This window comes from Octodon degus, unplaced genomic scaffold (assembly GCF_000260255.1).
Source record: "Octodon degus isolate 3935 unplaced genomic scaffold, OctDeg1.0 scaffold00209, whole genome shotgun sequence".
Lineage (NCBI taxonomy): Eukaryota > Metazoa > Chordata > Mammalia > Rodentia > Octodontidae > Octodon > Octodon degus.
In genome coordinates this window covers 3,987,153-3,998,055 of record NW_004524785.1, presented here as the reverse complement: position 1 = coordinate 3,998,055, position 10,903 = coordinate 3,987,153, and the positions used below count along the sequence as shown (strand labels likewise).

General features: G+C 46.6%; 1 protein-coding gene across 1 annotated transcript in view; it reads left to right on the top strand.

Annotated features, from left to right (window-relative positions):
* The window catches only part of Gpr83 (G protein-coupled receptor 83), a 28,370-nt gene that overhangs the window by 7,926 nt on the left and 9,541 nt on the right, over positions 1-10,903 (top strand). Inside the window, exon 2 of the mRNA XM_004644768.2 lies at positions 6,425-7,245. Coding sequence (XP_004644825.1) covers positions 6,862-7,245 — 384 coding nt within the window. The 5' untranslated portion in view covers positions 6,425-6,861. The remainder of the gene's footprint in view (positions 1-6,424; positions 7,246-10,903) is intronic.

The following is a 10,903-nucleotide window of genomic DNA, read 5'->3' as shown; positions in this document are numbered from 1 at the left end:
CACTTCTTTCTGCTGCAGGCGTTAGAGTTGAACCCTTTGTGTCTCTCTGGCAAGATGTTCTGCTCCTGAATCAGCTGGGTGGGTCTTGCCTCTAGGCTCTTTGCAGGGAGTTCTGCTGAAGGGTTCTGTGCTGGGCCTGTGCTCCGGGTCTGTTCAGGATCCCGCGGCCCCAGGTCGTCTCACTCACTCGCCGGGCCTGCGCTCTGGGTCTCGGAGTTGATTTAATTTAAACCTTGATCTTACACCCAGGCTTAACTGTATATGTTCTTTGATAGAGAAACTGATGGTGGTTCCCAGGACTAGCACTTCTGTGTAAGCTTAGAAACATACTCTTTCTGTTGGTCTCCAGCAGTCCTTGTGCTTCAGCCTCCTGAGAGCTGGGATTGCAAGCATGCACCACACAGCTAGCTTATGTGTGATTCTGTCTGAATTAAAATCCTGTGTTTTTCACATGGCTACACTGCCTCCCAAACTGCTAGATGTCCACGATGCCATGTTTATGTTTGCTCAAATCAAGGAATGAATTGGAGTTTAAGAGTAGGCAGAATTTATTGAGAGAAAGAAAGCTTCTGTCTTAGGGGACACAGAAGGGGACCTGGAAAGTGCATTGCCCCTAATGATTAAAAAAAAGTTAAAAAGAAAATTTTTATTTAGGAATTAAATGTCTAGGTATAGTATAAACGGAATATACATTTTCCTCATACAATTTAAGTTAGATTTGATTACTCTTAATTTCGGGCTTTTGTGAAATCCTTAAGTGACATTTGGAGTAGTCTAACCGGGAGGTCAAGATCCACCTTTCACATTCCTGTGGTACATGTTTCCCTCACTCGGCGGTTTTGCTTCTCTGACAGGTGTAATGATCGCGCCTCAAGCAACGCAACATCCTTTGGTCCCACTCTGCAAGCAGAATATTCAACTTTAATTGCTAAAATTTGTCTTTCTTTTACTAAAACTTACACAAGTTGTAAAACATATATAAAAAAAAGGACAACTTTTCTTTTTCAGAAATTCAAAATGAATAACCTCAAGAGGTATTTTTTTAAAAATCTCTTCAAAGCATATTTCAAGAGTGAGTCAATGGCAGCTGCTGTTTGTATCCTGTGGAAATCAGTGATGATTTCTAGAAATATCTTTACCAAGTTTTACTTGGTATTATTGTTTAAAAAAAACTTTAATCATCATTTTCTCCTCGATGATGCAGTATTGCTCAGTGGTTTAAATATCACAGCTAATTATCCTCTTTCACATTCTAAGGCCTTGGTTTGAAACAAGGCATACAGCAGAAATAATAAGGAAAAAATATCTCAATAGCAATTAAGCACATAGCATTAGAGCTGGCATTAAAAATATATGATTTAATTTGCAGAATTACAGAAAAGCTCTTTCAAATATCAATCCCATGGCTGTACCCATTAGAGAAATTCTGTCTTTCTTCCCTCCAAGATCTAAAAAAAAGTTCATATTTAGTGGATAATCAAGAACAGAACCAGAAAATCGTTATTTTCACAGAAGCCAAGTTGTACATTGTATGCAGAAGATGGAGGAGGCTTATATAACTTTAACTGATTAGATATATCCCAGAATCCTACTAGGTAGATAGGTAATATTTAAAGAAACAAAATTTTACACCCTGAATTGTGATGATTCCGGATGTAGGATCTCCCACAGTTGTGTCCCTGTGTTCTCTCTAGGTCCTGGGCTGTGCTGTAGAAGGAACATTAGAAATACCATAATTCTTGGCCTGGAAGAGTGACAGTTTAGTGGGAAAGAGAGTTGTGGAGCAGATAAAGGGATGTGCAGTGTCAGAGAAGAGATCACTTGTGGGAACACTGTTAAAAACGTAGATTTAAGGAAGCTCATCCTGCTTGCCCCCGGGGCTTTGGTGGTCAAGAGGCTCAGCATGTTGTAGAAGTGACATTTGAATCAGGTCTTGAGGAAAAGTTTTTCCGGCCCTGGAATGGCAAGAATGATGGTAGTAAGTGGAGAAACAGCATCTTCAAATAAATAGCACCATGCATTTGATGGGGTGTGAGAGGACACCAAGATTCTTACCTCAAGTGAACCAGAAGAGAAGTATAAGGAAGTGAGGGCGGAGTGAACTATAATGCGTTTAGTTTGGAGCTTGCTGTATTTGAGGTCTGTGCAGTTATTCCAGATGACAATACCCGGTCAGTGGTAGCTATGGAACACAAGTTGGGAGCTTTCAATAGAGGTAGTGAGTAGAGCTACAGATCTTGGAGTTACTGATGAATGATGGAAAGTTAAACTGCTGGAGGTGGCTGGGATCACCCAGCAGGTCATTTGATTCAAGAGAAACAAGTCATGTAAGATGGCACCCTGGAAACTACCTAGCCATCCTATGGTACAGCTAATGCTATGGCTCAAACATGTTGGCATGGCTTGACCCAAGACCCTAGCCACTATTTATAAAATTTTCTAAATAAAAGTGTGGAGTAAGTTCAGAAAACTTAACATTTGGGGTCACAAGCTGTAAGTTGGGGCTTAAATATACCTTTTAGTTATTTTTACTCTGTAGGTCCAGCACACCAAAACTTGGAGGCAATTCCTGGCTTAGCCTGTCCACATATTTTGCACTATAATTGCAGTTAAGTATATCTTCAGTCATATTTGTTTGCTTTGTAATCCAAGTATATTAACATACAACTTGTGTAATTAATTTTTAATTTTTTTATTTTTTTGACGGAACCAGGGATTGAACTCAGGCCCTTGGGCTTACCAGGGAAGCGATTATTCTACTGAGCCATCTCCCTGGCCCCTCACCTTGTGCAATTAAAATAAACAAACAAATGTTGATTCATTCAGACACACCAGTCCAATGTCTGCTCACATTGTTGATGGCACTCTCTTCCTTTGGGCCATTAAGATTGGTGCTAGAAAGGAATTGGGGGCTGGGGAGATTAGCTCAGTGGTCTCAGTGACTGCCTGGCAAATGCAAGGACTCAAATTCTATCCCTGGCACCATGTGCCATGCCAATCCTGCCCCAGGCGCACGCCTGTAGTCCCAGCACCAGAGAGGCTGAGACAGAAGGATCACTAGGAATTTAAGCTGCATAGTGAGACCCTTACCAAATAAATAAATGAACAAAAGATTTTTTTAAAAGAAAATAAAAGAATTGGGAGTATGGTGAGCTTTTTAATTCAAATAAGACCTTTATATAAAACAATATCGATATAGGCATTTTTTTTGTGGTGTCAGAAAAATTGATATAATGAGGTTATTGAAAGCATCTTTTTCTATAATTCTGTCTCATTTTAACTAAAATACTTATGGAATGATTTTCTATTTGTCTCTCTTTTTCTCTTCAAAATCATCTAAGAAGTCAGGTATGGTGGTGCATGCCTATAATCCTAGCACACAGGAGGCTGAGTAGGAGGATTGTTACAAGTTTTGGGTCATCCCAGGCTACAGAGTGAGACTGTCACAAAAGAAAACATCTATCTGAATGAACACCAAACTCTCTGCACTTTGGTGTGTTTAATATGTCTATTATTAGATATGTAGAAATCTAATTAGTATTTCATGCACACTGACTACACACAGTGTCCTTGATTTTATTCAGAATGTATAAAAAGAGTTGGTTCATTTTGCAGCAGCAGCTTGTGTCTTCCTGTAATTGCTCAGTGATGATAATGTACAGCCTTTGAGAAAAGAATTTCTAGTAACCTAGCCTTAGCGTGGCATAAAGTGGAGGCTATTCTTGCTTCATTGAAGAGTGGGTTGCCTTAGAAGTGCAGAATAAGCTGGGACATCCGTGCTGGGCGTGGGATTCAGGCAGCGTAGCATGAATGTAGTGAATTCCTAGTGCAGAGGGAAGGAAGTGATGCTGGATTTCATGCCTCCCTTGGACAGCCTCGGTACTCCTCCCTCTTTAGAGACACTAGTTCAGTATTCAGCTTCCAGCACCAGAGTTTGTCTGTGGGCCACCTTCTGCCTCTTGTGTTTATTTTGAGTGCCTGCTGGAAGGCCAGAAGACCAAGAGAATTAATGTGTTCTAGGAGAAGCTTTCAACAGATGCCTAATGGGAGTCCATGTGTAGATGTCCCAGCTTGCACACCCATCTGCTTGGAGAATTGATGTTCACACTTGATACTGTTGGAGTGAAGTGAGGTGACACTGCAGTCAGCCACAGTGACACCTAGCTGGACAACATTCTCTTCATTGGCTACTTTCCCTTCATTTTCTCACTTCTTCACTCCCTTGTTGGTGTTTGACTTCACTTCCTAAATAAACCTGTGCACTAGACTCTGTCCTGGGATATACTTCAAAGAAAAGATGAAAATCAAAGACTCTTTGATTCTTACCTCCTCTTTCAAAGACCGAGTTTCAGGCACTGAGCACAAATGTTCTATCTTCAGGGTAAGCAGGATGAGTACAGAAAGTGAAGTCATTAGTTAGGTAACTCAGATTAATTAAACATCTATACAGAGCACCAAGCAGGGCGCTTGGAAGAGATTGTTGAGAAAGGTGCTGCCAACCTTTGGCCTTTGAGTATGATGCTTACTGGGACTCTTTGTGTGCTTTTTCTTGAGACTGAGAAAAATTCTAATGATTAACACTGTGCTTTCTAAATTGTCATCCTGTTCTAGCCTTGCCCTAACAAGATGGTACCAAGTCATCTTAATAGAACAAGCCTCCTCAAACTCTTTTTTTTTTTAAACTGTTCATTTTATTTTATTTATTTTATTTTATTTTATTTTATTTTATTTTATTTTTTTGCGGAACCGGGGATTGAACTCAGGCCCTTGTGCTTGCCAGGGAAGCGCTTATTCCCTTGAGCCATCTCCCCGGCTCTCCTCAAACTCTTAAGTTGCAGATTTATAGGCAGTCTCTGGCTGTAGCCAAATACCTTTTATTTCATTTTCTTTCTTCTGGGGTTGGCCACATAATCCGCTACTCTAATTGCACAATCCTATGGGAACTGCCTAGTCCATCAGCAGAACTGAGGACCATCTACTCACCATCTTCTCCAAACATGGTGGCTTGAAGAGTGAGTATGATGTCGAGAAGTGGAGATAAGCGTGGATTTCTTGGAACTTGCAAATAAAATAAGAGAGAATGGCTAAATGCTGTAGGAGGGATTGAGATCAAAAGATCCTTTTAAGTTTTTGTGTTTGATGTTAACCAAGCTAGATTTCACAATCATCTTTGATTCTGCCCCCAAACCTCTGACACCCTTGCTCTTCCTCCTGCCAGTACCTTGACTCAACACCCTTCAATTCTCTCCTGTGAAATCCCCTCAACACCCTTCAATCCTGTTTCAAGCCACAATCTCTCTATTGTCCACTCATATTATTCCTAAAATGCAAGCCTAATCATATCAATCTCTTCCCAGTGCCCTTCCATGCATTCCTGCTGCCCCTGGGAAATAGTTCAAACTGTTGACATGACCCTGAGGCTGTCATTTCTGGTCTCTGAATCCCTCTCCTGCTCTCTCTCCACTCATCTCCTTGCATAACAACCTGCTATGTGCATGTCTGAAGAGAGTATGATTCTCTGCCAATGGAGTCCTCCATATTACTCCCCCTCCCCCTCCTCCTTCCCCTCTTCCTCCTTTTCCTCCTCTTCCTCACCTGTCTCCTGCTGTCTGTCAAGTCTCAGTTGAGTATCACTCTGATAGCACTTCCCTGTATTATTTTACTACGGTGGCTCTTATTAGCCTACTTTCTAATTGTTCATCAACAAGAGTGTTGGACCTTTTTACTTGGAGTTCACAGAGATTATAGAAGCTGACGCCTAATGCTTCTAGAAATGTCCCAAACTGAGAGGTGTCTGAGCTTCCACTTGAGGCTGAGAAAAAGAGGACTTGGGTGGGGTAGGGTGCTGTTCTTTAGGGTGTGGGTGGGACAAAGATGCAAGGTTCTTCCTGGGACCAAGAGGACCCTGTGGAAAGAACCTGGGCTGTGTTGGGGTGTCAGCCCAAAGGCCATGCTCAGCAAGGAGAGATGAAAGCCTAGAGTCTGTGCCAGAGACCTTAGAATGGAGAGTTAAAGGTATAGCTGCAAGTAGTTGACAAATTATTGCATCTCTTGTTCTAGACAGAGAAAAGAGAACTGCATAAGGGTCTCTAAAAACCTCACATACAGGAAAAGGAGAGCAGTAAGCCACTGCCAGGACTTGCCCAAAATCTCATAGCTACAAAGTGGGTTCAGACCCTGAATCCAGAACACAAAGTCATAAGGCCAAGGGCAGGGCAGGTGCGTGGCAAGGGAAGGGTTACAGAGAGACTTCACGGCAGGAACAAGGTGTCCTGAAGGAGCAGGTGGGGTCTGGCTGCTGCAAGCAGCATGGCTCTTGACACCCTTTACCTGCACAACTTCCCACTCCTCTTAGTCGAAAACTCACGGTTCCCCCAGGGGGCACCCAGCTAATCTCTTACCCTCTGATTCTTCAACCCACCAGGAGAACTGTTCGAAAGACTTCCCTTGCAAAACAAATCTCCCCGCGTTGCGCTCCCGGCTGTCAAAGAGTCAGCTCGCAGGTCTCATTTCATTGAGTGCCTTGTGCGCGGCTCTGCCAGGATGCCTGCGTCCGCTTTAGCGCGGAGACTGCGCCAGGGTTACGGACAAAGTGGAAACAAACAGACCTGAACCTTGTGCCTGGCGCAGCAGACTCAGCCCGACCCAACCCGCCTCCGGGGTGCTTCTGCCCACCCACCCGAGGTTCGTAGCAGAAGCCGTGAGGGCGGCACCGCCGGAGTGCGAGCTGTCGCCCCCGTGCGCCGAGCCGGCTCCAGCCCCAGCTCCGCGCCGCCGGATGGGCAGAGGCCGGCGGCGGCGCCAGGGGGAGCAGAGACCCAAAGTGCGGAAAGAGGCCGACTCGGCCCGGAGCTCGCCACGATGCTCCCGCCCTGCCTGCTGCTGCTGCTCCTGCACTCCGCGCTGGCCGCCGAGCGCCCCGGGGGCCGGGCCGACGCGCACAGCCTGGGGGCGGCCCTGGCGACCCCCAACGCCTCGCGCTTCTTCTGGGGCAACTCCACCTTCTCCGACTGGCAGAACTTCGTCGGCCAACGGCGCTCGGGGGTGGAGTCCCAGAAGCCCACGGCCAAAGCCCTGCTCGTGGTGGCTTACTCTTTCATCATGGTCTTCTCGCTCTTCGGTAACGTCCTGGTCTGTCATGTCATCTTCAAGAACCAGCGAATGCACTCGGCCACCAGCCTCTTCATTGCCAATCTGGCTGTGGCGGACATCATGATCACCCTGCTCAACACCCCCTTCACCCTGGTAAGGGTTCGGCTGCGACCTCCAGCACACCCCCACACCCCTCCCGATTTTGTCCCCACCCGTCCCCCATCCCTGCTCCTCTTCCCCATCTCTGTTGTCTCTGCCAAACTTCCTGTCTCTTTTCCTTGTTGTCACTTTCTCTTAATTTCTCCTTTCTCACGTCTAGTTGTTCTTGTTTCTTTCTTGCCTCCTCCCTTCACCTCTTCTTCCCTTTTTTTTCTGTAGTCCCCCTTCCCTCCCCCACCCCCTCCTCCCATCTCTCATTCTCTCCCTCTCTCTCCTTTATCTTTCCTTACCCACCTTACTGTCTAAGCCAGAGCTCCTGCAGCTCCGGCACTGAGTCAGTGATGGGAGCATCAGTAGCCCCCTATGGAGGACTGGCCAACTGCTGTTCAGTCTCACTGGAATAGGCTTTTTCAATAACTGAACAGTAGCTCTGAAATGTTAGCAGAGTTTATTAGGACACGGACCCTCACTGAAGTGCAGCCTGTGGAACTCCTTTCCCCACCCATACATGCCACTTTGTGTTACAACTGAAACAGCAAACAATTGCCAGTCGGTAGGGGAGCCTAAGTGCCCTTTCCCAGACTGCTTGTCTAAGATGCCTTTCTCCTCTGTGGCTTGACAGTGAGGCTATGTGTGAGGTCCATGCTGGAGAGAAGAGAATGAGGTGGACCTGGGCAGCAGGGGGCAGGTCTGGACGGTGCATGCGGCAGCGGTGCGTGGCTTCCTCCCCAGGGGCTGGCTGCCCAGGACTGCTGCCATTTCTGTGCCTCTGTGATAGAGTGTACTTCTCGTGGATGAATTGGAGCTGTGAGGATGGTGACAGCAATCATAATGCAGCTGTGCAGCGTGTTTCTATAGCCTGAGCTGCATTTTTCAGTTTATTCAATATCTTTATTTTCTTTTACTACAAAAACAGATTCTGTTTATCTCCCTCTTGTTTCTGCATCTTTCTTTCTCCCCCAACACAGAAAGAGAGAGAGAGACAGAGAGACAGAGACAGAGAGAGACAGAGATAGAGAGAGAGATAGAGAGAGAGAAAGACAGAGAGAGAGAAAGACAGAGAGAGAGAGAGAGAGAGAGAGAGAGAGAGAGAGAGAGAGAGAGTCCATCTACCTGCCTGTGTGGCTGTCCTTCCAAAGCATCTTATATTCTTTTTCTATTCTCTCTTATGAGAACATTAATCACATTCTGCAGAAAAGGAAACTAAGACATAGAGAGACTTCCTGACTAGTAATAGGTGCAGCTAGGAAAAGAAGTGCATCCCCTAACTCAGATCCAGAGGTCTGTCCAAGAGACACCCATGGGAGTGGGAGGCTTTCTAGCCCATGTTCAGCTTCCGTTGCTGTAGATCGTGGATTTCTCCTGTTCTCCTTCCAGCCTACTGATGGCCGCTCTGAATTGTCTGGGCACTAACCAAAGACAAAGGGGCTTCCAAATCATATCTGCTCTGCTCCCTTGATACACAAGAAAGCAGATCCCTGGCTGCCCTTGACTGTCCTTGGTGCCTTCTTTGATTTCTGACCTGAGAATGTACATACAGCACTGGACTGTAGCTGAGCCACCTAGAATGGGAACCAGAAGGCCCCTAGGCATGGCCTTGGTGCTTCTTCCCAGAGCCAGGCTGCAGGGATGGACCAGCCTCAGACACAAGAGGGTAGAAGAGGCCACAGATTGGGTCTCAGCTGGCTATAATTTTGAGTTGAAAACCCTGCCCCAGCACATCCTCCTCTACCCTCCAGTATGAGCCCAAGAAGCTTTGCTTTGAACCAGACCCATGGAACTGCACAGTCCAGACTCTTCTTAGAGTTTACAAAGTTCTGGCCATGAGGAAGAGGGAGGGGTAGGGATAGTTTTCTAACCCCTCAGCCTGCTCAGCACAGGCTCTGAAGTGGGTAATTTATAGGACTTTCCCTCCCTGGTCTCCCTTCCCAGCTACTTCACACCCTGCAGTCAGCATGTAGCCCAGCTCTAATCATTGAAAGAACAATAAACAAGAGACATAGAGCACAGTAGAACCTGGAGGAGGAAAGCTTTCATTTTGACACTCCAGGGGCCCGTGAGAGAGTCAAAGGAGACTTTGCAAAGACCCTGACATTTCAGTGGGCCTGAATGAATAGTAACTTCCCAGGTTGAGATGAATGCTCAGCATAGCCAAGGGGCTGCAGTAACCAAAGACAAGGAGGCCTCTAAGTTCATGATGTGCTAGACGAGCACTGAGTGGCTCACTTTGGCTGAAGCAGAGACAGAGGCACAGAGCAGAGGTGGGCAGGAGAAGGCGGGCTACCCGGGGAGGCCAGGGCCAGGTTGGCATGGCCTGCGTGCTGCGGAGGCTCTGCCTGTGTCCGGAGAGCAAGATGATGTTCAGAAAGAAACTGGAACCAACCTGATTTTTTGGTTAAGAAACACACTGCCAGCAGTGCGCAGGCTGGATTACAAGGGATCAAGCCTGGAGAACAGGGAAAGCTGCTAGGCCTTGAGACTGAAGAAGAGGGAGTGGGTTTGAAATCTGAGATTTGGATTTGGTCACTATGTGAGGAGAAGCAGCTGCGGCTCTTGAATGTTGCAGAACTGTTCAAAAGCCTTAAATGGCTCCTCACTGAGTCCCCCACCCCCACCCCAAGGAAGTAGAACCTGCGATCTGATGTCATCAGTTCATGATCCTGGCCAGACCTGTCCCCACTCTCATGCACACACCACAGCCAAATCAACCCACTCTTCATTCCCCAAACAGAACTTGGGTTTCAAGGTCCAGCACCAATAACTTTTGTTGGAAGGTCCACATGTACAAATCCTTCCCCATCTCAAATGTACTCTGTATTGTCACAGTGGCAGTTTACAGGGCCACGTCTTTTATATGTACTCTGTCATGTTTGATTTTCATGAGAACCCTGTAAGAAGGTAGCCCTCTTTTACAGATGAGGATAGTGAGGCTCAGAGGGCTCGTGTGCCCTGCCCAAGGTGGCAGTGTGAGGGGCAAAAACTTGGCTGCAAATCCCTACACCATACTGCTCCTGTTGGGATGGCTTTCCCTGTTTCTACCTCTGTCATCACTCTCTGCCCTCCCCAGCCACTGACTCACTGTCCTCTCTCTGGGCGTCTGTAGAGCATTGCCTACTTTCATCTTTCAGTAAAGTTGTCTGCGAGCCTCTCAGTCTGGGTTGGAGGTCCTTGATCAGAATCAGAGGGGGGGAGGTTGTGGAACCAGGGATTGAACTCAGGCCCTCATGCTTGCCAGGCAAGCGCTTATTCTACTGAGCCATCTCCCTGGCCCTTGAGAATCAGGTTTGATCTCTCCTGGGCATGTGAAGGTACTCACAGGAGCTGCTCAAATACTAAGTGGATGAGCAAAAGCCCAGGATGATACGAACAAGGACTAAATGGCCCTCAGCCCAGTTGTCCCCATTCTAACCTACACCTCTCGTCTTACTTTTCACTCCTTGCTGAGACAAAATACCCAGCACTCACAAGGTAAGGGAGGAAAGGTTTGTTTACCTCACAGTTTGTAGAGGTTTCAGTCCATCATCAGCTGGCTCTATGGCAGGGTAGCTCTTGGCAGAGGAGCAGTGGCGTTCATAGTGGCAAAGACAGCAAAAGCAACAAGGGTGGAGAGAGAGAGAGAGAGAGAGAGAGAGAGAGAGAGAGAGAGAGAGAG